The 19,214-nt window shown below is 35.8% G+C and overlaps 1 protein-coding gene across 2 annotated transcripts in view; it reads left to right on the top strand.

Moving 5' to 3' along the window:
- IL31RA (interleukin 31 receptor A) overlaps positions 1-18,520 on the top strand; it is a 33,578-nt gene extending 15,058 nt beyond the window's left edge. Inside the window, exons 5-17 of one of the 2 annotated variants that reach the window (XM_015615154.3) lie at positions 286-452; positions 1,597-1,748; positions 4,193-4,361; positions 5,011-5,093; positions 5,625-5,841; positions 7,046-7,228; positions 9,306-9,407; positions 10,807-10,953; positions 11,611-11,685; positions 12,899-13,039; positions 14,259-14,352; positions 15,772-15,850; positions 16,693-18,520. In XM_015615154.3, coding sequence (XP_015470640.1) covers positions 286-452; positions 1,597-1,748; positions 4,193-4,361; positions 5,011-5,093; positions 5,625-5,841; positions 7,046-7,228; positions 9,306-9,407; positions 10,807-10,953; positions 11,611-11,685; positions 12,899-13,039; positions 14,259-14,352; positions 15,772-15,850; positions 16,693-17,292 — 2,209 coding nt within the window. In that variant the 3' untranslated portion in view covers positions 17,293-18,520. The remainder of the gene's footprint in view (positions 1-285; positions 453-1,596; positions 1,749-4,192; positions 4,362-5,010; positions 5,094-5,624; positions 5,842-7,045; positions 7,229-9,305; positions 9,408-10,806; positions 10,954-11,610; positions 11,686-12,898; positions 13,040-14,258; positions 14,353-15,771; positions 15,851-16,692) is intronic. The other variant, XM_015615155.3, reaches the window with a different exon arrangement.
- The last annotated feature ends 694 nt before the right edge of the window (positions 18,521-19,214 follow it).

The following is a 19,214-nucleotide window of genomic DNA, read 5'->3' on the forward strand; positions in this document are numbered from 1 at the left end:
CCACAGAGTCAATTGGACTGCAGAACTATTTCCAGCCAAATCTAAACATTAGTTTTAATCCTGGTATCTCCTTAGATGAGTTAGCATGTGACTGCAAAAGCACTGGTACAAGGGGGCAGAGAAATTAGGAAAGAGTATTCATTTGCACAAACATGTTGTCTAAAGATGTTCACTGGTAAAAAAATCTTGCAACCTCAAAGATATAAATGATAACCTAAGAATTTGTTTGAATTATTCTAAGAATTTCCTCTAGTTTCTAACTATTTTTTTTGTTCTCTTTTATAGGATGAGTTCTCCGTATACAGTCAGATCCTGTCAGAATACAACAGAGTCATGTTCATTTTTTTATCCAAACAATGATTATAGTAATGATTTTTGTTTTCAAGTGGAAGCTAAAAATGTTTTGGGTGAATCCTTAACAGAGTGTGTTTCTATACCTTTGCAAAAAATAGGTAATTAAAAAAGAATTAATAAAGGTTTCATTTATCACCTTTCCATGTAAAATTCTTCAAATTGGTTGGTGTTTCAGGAGTAATTTTCAGCTGTTTCTTGATCTTACTGTGAGGTGGTGAGAAATGACAGGGTGTTGTTTTCATGCTATGCAACATATAACTGCAACAATACTTCTTTAAGCTAATATCTGAAATATCCATTATAAATTTTTAATTATTGAGAAGTGAAGGCCTTATATTAAAACTTTTTGTCATCCTAATTGGTACTCAGATGCTAATATTTCTGAGTGGCACCAAATATCATTGCAACACATGGCTGTAATGAATAGTGATATTGCAATTTCTCAAGGACCATCCATTATTTGCTCTGCTATTCTAATTTCTGGTTAGGAATGTTAAAAAACCCCACCTGTTCTATGTGAGGTAATGATTGCATAAAAGAATATTATTTTGTCTATCCCTTCTCCTTCTGTCCCGTGCTTCTCCTCTGTTCATTTTGGTGTTGTTAATCAGTAACTCTTGTAACTGACTACTTTTTGCTGCAGCACTCAACATCAGTCATATCCTTTATTCCTGTGTTCAGACCTGCTGTGACTCCTCATTACTCTTCACATAGGACTCTCATTACTCTCCACATTCTCCATGCCAGACTTGCCTTTTCTCATTGCTAGGCCATTCTTTTCCCATCATCTCCTTTACACTTCTCTCCCCCTCAAATCCCTTGCAGCTGAATTCTTTTCTCATCTGCGGGTCAGTCTTGTCTTTGGCATCCCAGCTCTGTTTCATTTGTTTTCCCTGTAATATTTTTCAGTGTTAATACAAATGAAAGACAACTGCACATCTATTTGAGAGCAGGTTTGTGAGTAGAATCACAGAATCATAAAAAGGCTTGGGTGGGCAGGTACACCTTCCACTAGACCATGTTGTTCAAAGTCCCAAGTAATTAAATCAGTTATGTGTGCAATTTCTCTTACAGATTACTTCTTATATGTAGGATTATGTCTATAAAATAAACCATCCCATGAATACTCCAATACAATGTGTGTTACTGGGATAAGGATTTAACTTCTTGGAACACACAGAGAAATTTTCAACTTTTATAGAATCATTTTCCTTTCTTAATGTTTTTGTTTCTTCTTTCTAGAGAAATTTGCCTCTCCTGAAATACTTTCAGTAAAAAAAATCCCTGGTATTAAGCAATTACTTATGGTAACCTGGAAAATGCCTGAGAAAATTATCCCTTTAAAACATAGAATTTGCCAGGTTCAATACAGAAACTTGTATTCAAACTTTACCGTAAGTTACATAATCTTTCTTTTGCATGCCAGTTTCTTTGTGACTAACATCTTAATATTATAAAAATTATAGAAGAAAGAAAAGCAACAGGTTTTTTGATATAATGATAATAACCTTGCTATTGTAGTGGAATGTTATCAGGGGTGCGTGATCTTAAGAGGACTGTTTGGTTTTCTAGGGTTAATTGTCCTTTCTCTTTTGTTCATTATCTGTTTTGATACATATCGTGCTTCTCAGTATTATTCTGTGGAAGGATGAGGGATGACCCTAGGCCAAGGGATTATACATGCAATCAGTCACAATATTTTATTTTTCTCTTGCATTCTGGTGTTGAAAACAGCAGTTGCTCAGAACCACATTATTTGAATCTGATTAAGATGGAATGATGTTAAATTTATTTGAAAGTGAATGCAAATACAAATTTTGCAAGATGGAAAATAAGGGAAGTTATTTTCTTAGTTTGTCTTCCTGACACTTAAGTAGAATGGTTGTAAAAAAACCCCAGTATTTGCATATTTCAGCTGATCTATTCCTGTGGCTCTCAATATGGAAGGGATCGTGTTTGTAGTTTTACTATTTCTTCTTTCAAATTAAAGAAGTGGCCAAGTTTCTTGGATTGTTTTTTAAATTTCATTGAACTGTCTGTCTACTGTTTTATGCACTAGCACTACATGTAAAATTTTGGGAGAAAAAAATACATCAAGGTAGTCATCAGAGCTTTAAAAAAGTTTCTAATGTTAAAGATGCTTCTAACTAGCATCTTTTTCACGTTCTCGAGCATCATTACTGTAAATATGGCATACTATTTCTTGGATTCAGGATATAATATTCAGAATGATTGGATGGGCAGGAGGGCTCAGGTCCAGTTGGGGTACTGGAAATGGAACTAATGATTGTTTAAAAGATCTGTTTGAGATGTTTATCCCTTTGGAGCCAAGGCACTGGTCCCCTTGTGACACTTACTGCTCTGAGGTCCTTGGAGGGCTACAGCTTTATTGTTTATGCTGGCTATTTTTCAGCACTTGCATTAGAAATCACCTGGTTTTTTAGCTATCAAGTACAGTCTGTCCATTTGCTTCCTCAGCTCACACCTCTGGATTTCCACACAGACATTACAGAAGAAACAGTAGCTATCTATCCATGACTAGTAAAGACATAGGAGCTGTTTCTCTGTCAGCACAAATATGCAAAAACCCTGCAACAAACCAAAACCAACCCCCCAAAAAAACCAACTAGAAAATATTTGAGCAAATGATAGATACCTTCTTGGCCTTTAAAGTCATCAGACAAAACCAGTCTAAATAGTTTGGTGTGAACTGTTTTTACTGAGTGAAAAACATGTGACCTGTTTTTGTACTTGCATATACTAAATTTCTAAGTTTCTAATTATAATGCAATACCAGTGACAGCCTTTTGGCAAGTAACTAAAACCTGCTATGAGGTGTCTCCAATTCTGTGTCAGGTTCTGCCAGAGGTTGATAATAGTTTTGGAGCAATCTTTTCATTGCAGATTTGTTGCAGAGTCTGTCACCTACAGTGGTTTGGAGAGCCTTGAATTCATTCTTGTAGAAGCAGGTATTTTTTGACAGTGAGTTTCTTGAAATCAGAACAGACTAAAATCTTCAGTTACATTAGGCACTGCACTTCCCATTATGGTGTTCCTATGAGTGGGTGTCTGCATTTGTTGTAGTTGTTATAGGTTGTTATAGCACAGTCTGCATTGTTATAGACTGATTCGCTTTCCATTGGAAGGTTCAACTCATGGAACCCAGGAATTTCTTCACTGTGTTTTAGCCCTGTTGTGTGTGTTGGAGTGAGTGAGGTTCCTTTTAAGACAAAGAAATGACTCACATTGTCATTACTTTTCTGAAAAGATCCCACACCATTTATTTCTCACATTCCCATCTTCCTTCATCACTTACAGGCTTCATCTAATTTTTTGCCTCTTGGTATCTGAATTTTTTGTCTTTTCATTTGCCTTTTCATTTTAATCCTATGCTGATAATCTCTGGGACAGCCCACGGCCACACTGTATGGCTGAGCTAGAAGGTCTTGTAACTCAAACAAGACCGGAAACAAGTACCCAGCTGACTCACAAACTGTGGTGGGGGGAATCACTGCTTCTTCCGGGATGCTGTTGTGGAACATTGTTGTAGTAATGGCTTTAGCAATAACCACTTGGCTTCCCTCCAGTGGGACATGCATTCCTCCAGCAGCTTCTGTGCACAGCTGCTCTAGAATCACTTGTGAGCTGCACACTGTTCAAGCTACAGGTCAGACAGTAGAGACCTAGTTTGGGATCAATTTTTTCAAACTCTGGAGTTTTACAGGAAGATCAAAGGTGCTACACAAAAACTGCATTTTTTTTTTTTTTAAAGAAAATAAGTCATATATCTTCATGCAATTTTATATCAAATAACTTTTGTTCATATATGTATTTCCAGGAATTTGTCAACGTGTCCCTGAATTCTAAAAAAGATGAAATAGTATCATGTAATCTCACAGGTCTGTGGGACTCCACAGACTATTCTGTTGCCATTCGGTGTATAAATAATGAGTCAGCATTTTGGAGCGGATGGAGTGGAGAGAAAAACGGAAGTACAGAAGAAAAAGGTAAGCTGCCTACCTGTGAAAGCTTTCTTCTGCTATACTTCGAGGCATTAGGGTTTAGCAGGGAAAAATTGTGTTTCAGAGTTCAGTTCCTATATTGAATTTAGAATCCTGTTACTTAAACAGAGTATGTGTATTTTGTTTAAAGATAGAAAACTGAAAAACAGCAAGTATTGGGGATTTGAAAGGTGATGCAAACAGCATAGGCCTAAGAAGAAAACAAATGAGTAGACAGTGAAGAGAAGAAAACTTTAGAGTGTAGATGGAAGATTTAACAATGCAAAGTAAGATAGTAGCCGAAAAGTAGTGCAGCATGTATATTCAATGAAATAAATTTTAAGTAGAGAAATCAAAGTGCCAGTCATAAAACAACACTAGAAAATCTCTTCTAGGACACTCTAGAACTTAACAAATAGAAGTGATCAGCAGGAAACTTACAGAAAGAAGGAAGTGCCTAATTAGGGGAAAAAAGGCATAGCACTACAGAAGAAAAAACTTACTTTTAGTAAGTTTCTCTTAGACTCTATGTTTGAAACCTTTTGATTGTTTTCACCATATTAGAGAAACCTTTTGCTTGTTTTCACCATGTTAAACTGTCTCTTTAATATAGCTGCAAATTGCAAGTTTGTTGGTTTTTTTTGTCTTTAAATAGCTCCTTCCCAAAAAGTGGATTTGTGGAGAGTAATTGAGTCTTCACCCTCATCTAGAAACAGATCTGTACATCTTATGTGGAAGGTATATACATTTTTTTGTGAATTGATAAGAATATTGGTATCCTGTAGCTGATGTTGTCTTTAAGTATTTTAGTGCTGTAGAGCATAAAATTTCCAGAGGTATTTGCTGTTATCAGAAAAAAACCTCACTGAACTAAATTAGAATTGAAAAGGCTTTTGTTTACTGAATGGTAGATGAATGGAGTTTTGTAATCTCTGTGAAAAGGGAGCATTTAATTGTGTTTGGATCATTCATTGAAAGTCCTTAAACTACATTTAAATAATCCAGTTTACCAAACTGTGTTTAAATTCACTTTAATCTTCTAGTAAATTGTCCAGAGGCTCCTTGTATTTCAAATCTCAGCATTTGACTTTTGAAGTACATCAAAGAAATTGTCATGGCTGTCTGTTCTGAAGATGGGCCTAAAGAAAATACCTTGCTTTTCTAAATAAAGTATAACAGTTTTGTAATTTGATCTTTAATGCAGCATATATTTTTGCTTGTGCAAATAACACTGCAAAACACTTACTACTGTATATTTTTTTGTAACAGCCATTAAAAAGCTTTCCGCCTTCTGGGAGAATTCTAGGCTACAAAATACAGTATTTTCCAGAAAACAAGACTGCATGTAAAAGGACAAAAAACTCTACTGATGAGAAAATCACCTTATTTTTAAATGAAGAGGCACATATAATATCTGTCACTGCCTATAACTCTGCTGGAAAGTCCCCTGAAGCTATTTTGAGGATTCCATCCACTGATGAAAAATGTAAGATTCCTCAATGTTATATTTCTCTTATTAATGAAAAAGTGATTTTCATATCTTTTTAAGTTCTGATACAGTAAAAGCAAAATTGTGCTAAGGACTCCTGTCTCATGTATCTATGTATATCTTGTCATATTTTGCCATCATGAATCATATTTCTGTTATAGATAATTATTATGGGGATTAAGTTTTGAGATACAATTGTTAAGATAGGAATACTTTGGGATGTCATATTGAATTTCTGCTGTATTACTTTCTGAGGGTTTTTTGGTTGGTTTAGGTTTTTTCCTAACTTTGCAGCTCCAAAATAAATTTGTGGAATGCTACCCAGTTCTTTTGCATCCTTTTGTTAGCACGTAAGATTGGTTACCACAGGGCCCTATTGCAGAGTATTCAACAACATCATTCAGAGATATGATAAATAGAAGTCTCTAAGTTGTGTTAGTGGAAGGAGGGAGAGAAGCCTTGTGTTTGTTCTCAAGCATTCACAGAGTACCCATCCCACCCACTGCCAGGGGTGGAAAGCTTGTCTGCTCTAGCACAAGAGTTGCTCTTTGGCTCTTATGTTTAATTCTGATACTGCTTTGAGCCTTGTGTTGCAACATCCTGCTGCCAGCCATGATCTGACAGAGAGATTGTATTTGACACACTTGAATCACTTCTAACATCAGTTGTTCATGATGCAAGTGCAAGTGTCCGCCTGGAACTTCTCAGTCAATTTCCATGTCTAATCAGAAAACTGGATATGTAGATTAAATGTAGTTTTGTCCTAGAGATTGCTGACTACCTCCCTTTCCACATTTGCATCCCACCACAGAGGTTTTTCCGCCTTTTCCACTCTGTGGTGTGCTTACCCCCCACCAAATACATCTCTTTTTTTCTCTGCTTCATCAGGTCATTTTTGCCTCTGCTTTGCCAGGCTGGATTTTTTCTCCAACTTTGATTACCTCTGTTCTGCAGACTGATGGTTCACCTTTGCTACAGTGTCATTCTTGACCTTGCTGACTTGCTTTCCTATTCTATTGCCTTTGTCATCTTGATCAAAATTGCTTATGAACTACTTCTGAAATTGGTAGTAACTTGGTTTATAAGGTTTTGCACACTGCAAAATTTGGGTTCTGAAAGAGAGACTTGCTCTTGAATTCTGTATGTGTTTTTCAAGCTTTTGTGAAGACAGAATTGATGATATTTTCTGTTAAATTTTTAGCCTCTCAGATGATTGAAACAATGATAACCTCTACATTAAATGAAGAAGTGGTGGTGCAGTGGAAGACCTCTGAACCAGAAACAACCACATATGTGGTTGAGTGGTATGAGGAATTGGAGACGGACCCTTTTCTTAGATCATGGCAATATGTGTCAAATTCTACAGAGTGGAAAAATAACAGAAGTATGTTTATCAGTTACAGGTGTAACAATGTACAGATGTACATGTATTTATAGGTAGATTGGAAAGAACAAACAAGGATGAACTCATGCATCTTTCCTTGACCACTTTTAAACATAACAGTATTATTACACACTTAATTGAAATCTCTGCAGGTAATGTAATAGCATTTTTTAGTCTTACAAATGTTCATGCAACATGCAAGATAGTGTTTGCTCCTGTATAAGATTAGGCTACAGAACTGGTGTTAAAGCAGTTCTCTGGCTTGATCTTGTATCAGTAGGGAGGCCTGTGACTGATGTCACTGATGTGACTCATCTAGCAGAGAAATCTAGAACTATTAAAAAAAAAAAAAAAAAGAAAATGGGGAAACATTTTAAAGGGAGAACATCATAGCCCTCCATGGGCTGCAGGGGGACAGCGTGCTTCACCATGATCTTCACTACAGGCTGCAAAGGAATCTTTACATTCCCTGTTCCAGTGTGGATTCCCATCTATGGGAGACAGTCCTTGTTGAACTTCTCCAACTGTAGTTGGAGTTATTCAACTCCAGCGTGGCTGTAGTTATTCACAAACTGCTCCAGCATGGCTCCCCTGTGAGGTCACATTGTCCTTCAGGCATCTACCTGCTCCAGTGTGGAGTCCTCCACAAGTGGCAGGTGAATGGTCCATTTATACACTGAGTACGATGTCACATGGTCTGCAATATCCCTCTGGTCACCTGTCCTGGCTGTGTCTGCTCCCAACCTCCCAGGCACCCCCAGCCCCCTCAGCACCATGGCAGTACGAGAAGCAGAAAAGGCCTTGGCTCTGTGTGAGTTCTGCTCAGCAATAACAAAAACATCTCTGTATTGTCAACCCTGTGTTCAACATAAATCCAAAACACAGCCCCCTGCCAGCCACTGGGAAGAAAATTAACTCTACCCCAGCAAAAACCAGCTAGATTAATGTATGTACAATGGCCATTACAAAAGGTGTAAGGGACTGAAAGAGCAGAAGAAAACTGATATAATGCAGGGATCTGTTGATAGCCATTATTCTTGTTGAGCAAGCTGCAGAGCTTGAGAGGAATGATTTAGGAAACCCTTTACACTGGTTTCATTCCAGGGAACATAAAGCTACAGATATGTCCTCCTGGAGTTGATGGGAGTAGTTGTAAGTAGTGGGTGCACCCTGTTGATTACTTGGTTCCTGGATTGTTCAGAGTTCAAAACTTCATTTCCAGAAACTGGAACTATGTCTTGAAACATAAAATTTTACTGGAGAAATGTCACTTGGGACAATTGTACCCTTGAGTCAGGCTGGTTAGAAGCAGATCTGCAGTTGGTATGACTAGAACATCAGCGCAGAAATAATAGAATAATAGAATATTCTGAGTTCTAGGTGGCTCAGAAGAATCACTGAAGTCCAACTCCATGCACAGGACACTTCAAAAATCACACTATGTGTCATATGTTTTGTCCAAATACTACTTGAACTTTACCAGGCTTGGTGCTGTAACCACTTCCCTGGGGAGCCTGTTCCAGTGCCCAGCCACTCTGGGTGAAGAACCTTTTCCCGATATCCAACCTAAGCCTCCCTGAAACAGTTACTTGCCATTCCCTCAGGTCCTGTGTGTTAAGAGTGAGGGACCCCACTGCTTTTTGATCTGATGCATGAGACAAAGTTGTCTCCTGCAGAGCAGTAAACATAAAGCTATGTGAAATCAAAAGTACTACCTTCAAGTGTTTATACTGCTTATTTGAAAATAGAGACTTCCTCTAAAACTATAGAAAGTTTCAAGATGAGTAAGTGGATTCATATTGAGTTGTATGATGCTGAAGTGTAATTACCCATTCAAACTATTTCTAGTGGAAAATGAGTCAGAAACCATGTGCTCTTACAAGTACTACAATGAAAAAAAAGTGTGTTAAGGCCAGTAATGAGCATTCAAATCGTTAATGTCATACTGCACTTGCTAGAGAGTTGAAGAAAAAAGTCGGTAACAGTGTATTTAGAATTCCCTTGTGATTTAGTCTATTTTCATTGTATTAACATCATATAGAGATTGTGTGTAAATATTCTTTTTTTTCATTTACAGAAAACTTTAAACCTTTTTTATGCTATAACATCTTAGTGTATCCTCTTTATGGAAAAAACATAGCAGCTCCATCTTATGCACAAATCTATGCTCAAGAAAAAAGTAGGTATTTTAAAGTAACATGTTGTGAAAGATGTCTTGTGTCTGTTTCTCAGGATGTTTTATCTTTGAGTGATTTGGTACTATCATTATTTGAAAAAGAGATTAAGATGGTGGAAAACTCCCCAGGTTTCTGGGTTCCTGATTTCTCTTCTGTTCAGTGACAATATTGGTCTATAAGAAAGTATTTATCTTGTGATACAGGTACATTGCTGCTTGCACCCTCTAATTTTTTCTGAAGTTTAAATATTGTACACAAAGCATTTGGAAAGAGTATAGCTACAAACAGGGAAGAATTTTTTAAACTAGCTATCCCTTCAATATTACAGCTCATTTAGGTATACAATTATACTTGATTTTAATGCTTGATTACATTTGTCAGTCTTAATATATTGGGAAATTCTACTCATAAAATGGCTGATTTGAAAAATCCACTTTTTGTTAAATTTTATAACAATAAAATATTTGCGGTCTTGCGCATAAGAAATGGTAAGAAGACATGACGTTTATAATTAGATAGAAATTGTGGAGGAAGTAGTGCTTTGTAGGGGAAGGGGTAAAGTTTCTTTATTTGTAGAAGTTTATTGTGAATTCAGTGATTTATACAACCAGCTAGAAGAATGTAGTTTACCAGTAATTTTAAGATTCCATGTGAAAATGTTGATTGGTGTGTGTGTATGTGCATAAGTACATCTATGCAAATGTTCATGCACACATACTACAATGCACCATTAGAGTGTTAATTACTGGGGGGAGGCAATGGAGTATTTTATGTTTGAGTAGTAATTACTAGCCCAGTCAGAACTGTGTTTTGAGTGCTTTCCTGTTTATAGGTAGCTGTGACAACACTCAAGGCTGTTAGAGAACGGGGGGGAAGTTGATTTGTTTTAGAACTTCAACACAGAGAACTCTTTTTTCAAAGTTATGAACAATGTGTGTGATGTGGTATTGTGTAAGTAGAAAGGCTTTCTTTAGTGTGATGGGCAAGGCTGAGGATGCTGGGGGTGCTGGAGATGACACTTGAATCCCAGCTCAGCCAGAGACCTTCTGCAAAGGCAGTGGCTCTGCACCTGAGTCCACTCCCAAGTGCACAAACAATAATTTTCTCATGATCTCTCCCTGATGTTTAACAATAGAGCCTTTTAATGATCACAAAGTATTTAAATACAGTAACACCTAGAACTATGCAAATGCCAGAATAGATGAGAGGAAGTTTTATCAGAAGAATTCCTACCCTAAAAAAGAGAGTGAGAAACCTCTGTGTCAGAGCACTGAGGTTATGTACTTTCTCATGCGTATGTTTCCCCTAATGTTACTGGTATGTGTGAAATAACAGAGCTGGATAGCACTGTGGCACATTGACTATTTTACTACTTTTGCTTTTTACAATGCTTCTCTCTAGAGCCATCAGAAGGACCTGTGGCTGATACAGACATTCCGGGGAAAAATGAAGTTACAGTAAAGTGGAATGAGATTTCAAAGGCTAAAAGAAATGGATTTATCACTAACTATACAATATTTTATAAACCTGAAGATGGAAAGGAATTGAGTGAGTACACATCAAACAATACTTGCAACAAGGTTATAAAATTTTCAGTCTCTCTTCCATCTTGGTGCACCTTTGAAGTCAATGGAAGAAGTCATGACAGGAGAAGAGGCACTAAAATATATTAGAGAACCATAGATTCTGTGTAAATTCCTAGATCAGGAGTGTTCAGTGAATTTATAAGTTTCATGCATGTCCTTGGAATGACATGCCTTCAGTTTCTGGAAAAGTATGGTGAAAATACTTTTATTGTCAGTTTTATATTAAAAGCAAATTTGGAAATAACAGTAAAGTAAGCTGCCAAGAAATAGTTTCTTTGGACATTATTTTAGATCATTTTCTTCAGATGTGTTTAATTTTCTATGCTTGCCATTGCTTTCCTGGTCTAGAGGCTGATAGCATGAATTTGAGCATACTCCTAATCGCTGCCTCAGGAATAGTGTCCATACAATCTGGTAGTGTAATGGTATCTGTTCAAAACTTCTTTAGTTTAAATCTCAGCAGAAGCTTTCATGAGAAGTGTTTGGGTGACCTAAACTTTTCTTCCTATATAGCTTGTGAAGAAAGCTGTCAGGTCAGTCAGTGCTTCAGAATTGTTTTTTCCCTCCCTTTTTTAGACATAATTGTTTTCAGGCACCTAACACAATCTCTTTTGCAAAGTTTGCAGACTTACAAATCTTGTGATGGTTGTTTCTTACGGCTGTCCAGTTCAGACCCAGGGCAAGAATATTCCTGGTAATTTTAAAGTGTGAAAGAGAAAGCTAATTATTTCTGTCAGATTTAGTCACCTGCACACAGTTTTTCCTACTATGTTGGTTTCTGAGTAATTTAATCCTGACTGCTTTGTGCAGGGTCATCTGTGAGATAAGGGGGCCTCATGTTACAGAGCTTTATTTCTCCTTATTACTTTAATGTAAAGCAGGCTGTGTCCTTTTTAGGATTTTTTTTGGATTTTCTTTGGAATACTAATATACTAAAATACTAATGCAAGGGAGTTAAATTTAAATAGCAAAAAGTGCTGTACTGATGTTTTTTGACACTTCTCTGATGTCATGTGTTCTTGATAATAGTAGAATGTGGGGATGTGTGCCAAGGTGACTTCACTGATGGCCTTTCAACATTAGAACTTCACTTTCCCTCCCTTAAGTGAAACTCAGTTTATTTAACTTTGGACACATTCCAGCATAACTATTTCCTGGGTGTTTCTTGATAGAACTGACTGAGGAAATGAGTTTCCTTTCACTTTGTGCACCAGAAAATGTTTTAGTGACTGTAATGTCTTACATGAAGATGCACTTGGTACTGTTAGGCATAGGATGACAGGATACATGCCCTGCTTAAAAAAAATCTACAGGTGAAGCACATTACATTAATTTCAGTACAAACTGCAGTATTGGAAATACTGAGTTCTGTTCATAAAAGCATTTTGAAACTTGGAAAAACATTCTTGTTTATTTTGGCTTTCCTTTGACTTATTGGGATGGTATCCCAGTGCTGATAAATGACTTTTTTTTTTTGATGATCAGTTTCTAACTGTGTGTAGTCGAAATATAGTTGAATTTCACAAGCTACATAAACTATTTGAAGTTCTTAATTTCAGAGCCAACTATTTTGAGGAAATAAAGTTCTCAAAGCTCTAATTTCAGTGATAAACTGCAGGAGATCATCATTCACGTATCTTTAATATTAGCAAAAATATTTGTATTTATTTTTAATAGCAAATAGGTAATGGTTCAGGTTTTGGCCTCAAACTTTTAAGTGGTGCTGATAAATATTGTTTAGTAATTTAAGGTTTGTCTTTTAAAGGACTGGTAAGGTTGCTTTGTATTTCAAATCACCTTTAAAATAGTTTGTGATCTGTAATTGTAGAAGTTGCTGAATAAGTGTATAGTTCCTTGATGTAGCACTACTGTTGTGTGTTTACTGACATAAGTCTTCTCCTAAAAAGATGAAACAGTGAACTCTGACATTCTGCAATACAGACTGAAGTCCTTACAGGCTAATACACAATATACTGTTCGGATCATGGCAAGCAACAAAGCTGGTGGGACCATTGGAGAGCCAAAAACCTTCAAGACTTTGAAATTGGGTAAATAATAAGCCAGGTTAATTATTACTGTTTTTAAGAATGGACTTGGAAGTAAGAAATACAGGACATTGTTGTTTAGGCATTTGTTAACTTCTGTTTGTTATTTAAGTAGCGTTGAGTGAAACAAGGAAGAATTGGCAGCTGTAGTTGAATTTGCCTAAATTTCACTGACAATCTCACAGACTAAAAAAACCCTCAGAATGAGAAGTCAACCCCAAAAGTCTTTATTTACTTGTCAGTAAAGCTGTGGAGTACTGTGGTTGTTTGTGGAAGCAGCAGTGTATATTCTATTAGCTATGGGATGGGATGTCTAACAGTTGATTAAAAAGTAGACTTTTCCATCTGAGAGATTTACAATAACCATACATTGTGTTGTACCTATTCTGGTATATAAATTTAACTGATAAAACGAGTGCAGAGGTGTTGTGGCCAGTGGGTGTGTAGGGAAATACCTTTTCCTATCCCTTACTTTTTGTTTAAGCCAGATTTGACAGGGAGGCTGGTATAATGGCAGCGGATCTGAAGTTCAGACATTTCCTCCTTTCAACTTCTCAGTTGAAGAATATTTTCAGCATATTCCTAAATGCCTCTGGTGCTCTGGTTCTTGGAAACTAGCTCAGAAATCTGAGCAGTGTTTCAGTCAGAGTAACTAATTTTTTTATTTTTTTTTTTGTGATTTTAAATCTATTTCCTGCACCTAATTTGCAATTAATTTTTTGTAGCTGGTAGAAGTAGCACTGCCTGGCAGATTTAGGTGAGCATAAAATAACAGGTGACCAAGAGGTAATGGAGTCTTCATCCTAGATTGCTTTCAAAGGTTGGCATGGTATGACCCTAAGCAGCCTGATCTAGTTTTAAAGTTGCATAAAGTAATCTACAGATATCCTTTCCAATCTAAATTACTGTGTGGTTCTGTTAAAAAAAGGAAATTTTAAAATGTGATAAATCTGTTCTAGAACATCTTGGAAAGTCTCATCATGACCTGGTTTTCCGGCTCAGTATCTGTGGCTTGTTGGATTCTAAATACTCATATTTTGACTCAACTAGAAAGGGTATCCTACAGTGTTCTGAATACTTTTGGCTAGTTTTGACAGAGCTCTTTAGAATTGTACAATTAAGTGACTTGGCTATTAAAAACTGTCTTAAGGGAATACCTGAAGAAATGACAATGTGTACTGATTGGTGGTTTTTTTTTCTATTTCTTTGCTTTTGTCTAAAGATAAAGATGATGTCTTTTTTATTGCCATACCTGTTGGGATAAGCATGTTGTGTCTCATAGGCCTTTGGATAACATGTGTTTTGAAAAAACATGCGTGAGTATATTTTCTGCTGTCTAAAACTGAATGCAGCCACTTAAAATTAACTTTTAAATGTAAAATAGAAATGTTTATTTTTTTAAATGCCTTTGTTGTTTTCAAAACCAATGTCAAAATAGAAAACAAGCAATTGAAGTAACAAATAAATAAGTGTACAGGTTATACTTTGACTGCAGTTTATGTGCCAAGTTAAAAAATAAGGATAAATTTTAGAAAGTTTAGTCAATTGAAACAAAATAAATGAGAGAAACAGATTAACATATCACCTACATCAGTTCATGGAAAATGCTACATACATACCACTTGCACTTCTGTGGTTATTTAAGTGAGGGGAGCAAACTTTAGCTCATTTTCTGAAAAAATTAATAATGCTAAGAAAGAAAGCTTTCTAGATACTTTTAATATGCTAGGATGGTACTAGGATATATTTCATATAGCCCCTATTACTTATGTTACTTATACCAATCTGACTTTTATTAGTTTGTGATGCCTCCCTTGAGCAGCAAAGCAGTAAGGAAAAAAACCTAGAAACTACATTGTGTAAAGATATTGGGATGCTTGATCCTTGATTATGGATCTGAATCTGTACATGATTCATAATCTTTTCATCTGCTATCATGGACATCCCCATGGATTTTAAATTTTTTTCTCGGAGCATGGGGATCCAGTAACATTCAAAAGATGACTGTGGCGTTTTTTTAAATCAGCTAATAAGTAGAACTGAAGCAATAATTTCCATCCCTTTTCCATTTTCATCTGTGTTGAGTATACTGAATTTTTACAATCATAAAACCTGATTTTTTTTATTCTGAAGAATACTTTGAGATGCAGTAGAATGTTTACATTCTTGTGAAGATAAAATGTGAAAAGTCAAGCTAAGGTCTGGTTTTCATTCCCTTACCTTTCTACCCAGTGTCAGTGAGTGATTCAACAACTGAGTATCATTCATGTGCTATTAATTTAGGAACTCAGTGCAGCTCTAATATGGTGTAGTGCTAGGGACACTTTTCACCTGAAGTGGCTTTTCACTGAGGAAACACTCTGAAAAATGATCAGAACAAAATTTGTATACTGTCTTATTTTGGCATGCTCTTATTTTATATACCATTTAATTGAGTGACATAATAATATATATAATTGTACATATATACATAATATGTAGAATAATAAAAAATGGCTTTTGTAAATTAATAGATTTTCTGCAGTGTCTGTGTAACCCCAGAGGTCTTGTTGGGATATTTTGTAATAAAAATGGGAAAACAATTTTATTGAAAAGCATTGTGTTGATATAGAAAAGACTTCCTTTGTGAAAGTTTGATACTTTTGCAGTAATTGGAATTTCTGGTAACTTGCTTATTTTATTTTTAATAATATATTTCTTTCATAATTTGGCTAAAATTACTTTCTCAATTATAGGTTTAAAAAAGTTTGCTGGCCTGATATACCAAATCCTGAAGAGAGTCTTGCAGTTGAATGGCCTCTTGCTTCATCTATGGTAATAGTTGGAATTTTATGCATTAAAGAAGGGATCAAATGGAGAGAAAATAAATCCTTTTCTGGCAGTCATTTTATGAATCAAACCCCCCTCTCACCTTTATTAAATTCCATTCTTCTTTTCAAGTGCTACAGAATACTCTTTGTAGTATTCCAAAACAATAGAGAATATGCATCTTGATAAAGTATGTTCATCTGATTCTTACAGGATATTTAGAAATAATGTTTTGAAGTGACTGTATGGTTGTGGACATCGTTCATTTAATAAAGTAAATTAAATTTGCACGGGCTGATGAGTCTACTAAATCAGGTTTCCACATCTGCATACCTCCTCCCTTGTCCACAAAAATGTATTGCAACATATAGTAAGATTTGGTATATTGGTTGTATTAACAGGTTTTTTTTTATTTTTTGAATATTCATTCCTTAGTAAAATTTTGATGTTTATTTGGATGGAGTGGAGTTGATCAGGTATACACAGAAAGTGTAATTTGTGGATAATTGGGATTTAAATTTTTTTCTCAAAAATGTCTGGTTAGACTAGAAAAGATGGACACAATCCAAATCTGATTCTGAGCCTTCAGTGAAATTCATTATTTCATTAAGCACAGAAAACCTAATATGAAATTGTTTAGCAAATGGACAGAATAACATTGCCTTTTTTAGTACTCATTCACACATGTAACTGCATCCCATCTGAAATGCATGTGAGCTCTTTACTAGTGCAAGTCTGAAATTTCAAGTCAAACAGAGTCCAAATAGCAATAATTTATTTATTAAAAAATGACCTGATGCATTATCTATCCGTTTATAACTCTCCAATTTATCTCTTTGTACTGACAGAATAATTCATTTTTGAAGAGAGTGTCATCTCAGACTAAAACTGTAGACTTCGAAGACATAAATGTTTTGGAATATTGTTTTCCCGAAGAAGGTCAGGAAGAATCACTACTAATAAATTATGAAAACCATGTTTCTGAATGTACTGATACTAATATAAAAGGCATAACTAACAGAGATGAAAAGATACTTCATAATGAAGAGGATGAAGCTGCTAATTGTTTTTCCCCATCCATGACTTACGTAATTACTGATCAATTTACCAGAAGTCAAATGCATTCAGCTTTGATACCGGTGAAGGAAGTCCAACCCATAGAAATGGTGGCAAATGATTTGTGTGGATCCCAACAGAATCCAATTAAAAATGAAGAAAATGATGTTGAAGAAGTTTTAAAGCTGGAAGATTTCAGTGAAAAAGCACTATTCAATCCATACCTTAAAAATTCAGTTAAAGCAAGGGAATTTCTTGTTTCTGAGAGCTTGCCAGAGCACAGTATGGATGAATGCAAAAGCCAGTCAAGTGTCTTACCTCCTTTTCAACCAAAAGTTCCAGGACAGTCCTACATAACGCTGGACATGTTCAGGCTGGCCAAAGCTCAGTAGCGTGAGAAAACTCCATTGTAAAATCATCCTGTGAGATATCCCTTGGCACTCTGCTCATAGGCATTCATATCTAATGTGGCTGATCTCAATTAATTTGGATGGAAACACCCTTTTCCTTCAAATAGCTGTGAAGTAGTTTTTTAGACTGTGTGTGTACACATCAGAGTTACCTTTCAAACTGGATTTTTGGGGGTTTTGTTGGTTTTTTGTTTTGGTTTGTGTGGTTTTTTGTTTACCAGGCATGCCAGTAGTGAGGCACAAGAAATTGCTTTTGTTATTTCTTGGTAGTTCTCCTGTATCAGCCTGCTAAAACAAACTGCAGGAGCATCTGTCAGTACAAGCAGCTCATCTCTTTCTCCCAACACAACCAGTTCCCAAGGCTCAGCTCTGATGGGGAAGCATGGGCAGACTTGAACAGAGTCAGAATCTGCCAAATCCTTCCTTCAGTTACATGGAGCAGAACTACTTTCCTTTTCTTATTTTTCTTGTTTGTTTTTTATCTGATTTTATATATCATGTTTCTCTTGCTTTACAGATATTTTCTAGTAGTTGTCTTTTTTCATCATGACTCTTAAATTAATTGTTTGGCCTTTCTTGTCTTTAATGAGAGTATATTTTCTATGTTATCTGCATTTTGGAAAATGTGTTATGTTGCCTCCTTTCCTTTCTCATGTTTTTAATAGTCCTCAGCATTTTGTGCTGTTTTTGTGTCTCCTGTTTGTTTCCTGCTTTCTAAAACAGCTTACTGAAGGATAACTTCTTATCTTCTTGTTCCTTTGCTTCTGTTTCAGTTTAAAACTGCATTTCGCAGTTGAGATTTTGATATTTTGAACTGAAAAAAAAAGTCAACTAAATATGTCATCTTGTGTTAAAATAAGCACTGAGTTAGGAATTTGTTTTTCAAGGAGGTAATGAAAAGACACTAAGTCTATAAAATCTTCCCAGATTTAGGATTAAATCAATTACCATGTATTTACATTTACCATGTTGCATCCACAAGGTATTTCTACATGAGGATATAACTTTTGTCATTTGTTTTATGGTTTTGTTAAGCCATAAATGGAATTGTAGTTTCCATTTTACAAATCAGCAATTAAGTAGTAAAACACTCAATCACACTAATTTTTTAACAAGAAAGAGGCTATTATTGTAAAACTCTTACTAAAATACTCTGCTAAATAACAGGTTTAAAAAGGTGGTGAGTCCAAATAAATTGTATTTGAAAGGAGTGTTCAGTATGTCACATATGGGGGATATAGTAATTTTAAGACTTTGAACTATTTTTACAGTATTTAGGGGCTTGATGTCTTCAGTCTTGTTTGCACAAGATTGTTGTTTGCACAACTACAGGTTTCTTCTGGGGTAAAAAAGATACAGGAGTTATGGGGATAGAAAAATGAGAGACAAATGTGAATAGGATTAGAAAGCCTTTCCTTTCTGTGCAGAAGGAGGAGCAGAAGAATGGAAAATATATTGTAAACATGAATGGGGAGGCTGAGCCTTTCCCTGCATACAGTGGCTATTACTTGCATTGTTCTGGGGAAAACAGTATAAAGTTTTGCATTTATGATCTTTTTCTATAGTATGGAAGCTGCTTTAACTTAGAACAATATTCCTCTAATTGCCAAGAAAGGATGGGGAAACAATTTCTGCAAATGTTTCTTATCCAGCAACATTGATTTCCACCTCTCATGTTTGTTGGATCACTTTCTGAACCATGGTGCTCCAAGATGAAATACATATATGTTTGCTTTTGTAAACCCTTGCTTATTTAGGTAAGTCAAACTCTGGAGTTAGGACAAAGCTGTGGTTAGGTCAGTGCTTTTTCTGCTGCTTCAGTTGTTTCTATACTTCTCACTCACAGCTACCTCGTTGTATCCCTGGGCCCAGAACTCACCAATTCTATCACAGCATTTTTTCCC

Source organism: Parus major, chromosome Z (assembly GCF_001522545.3).
Source record: "Parus major isolate Abel chromosome Z, Parus_major1.1, whole genome shotgun sequence".
In the NCBI taxonomy this organism is placed as follows: Eukaryota; Metazoa; Chordata; class Aves; order Passeriformes; family Paridae; genus Parus; species Parus major.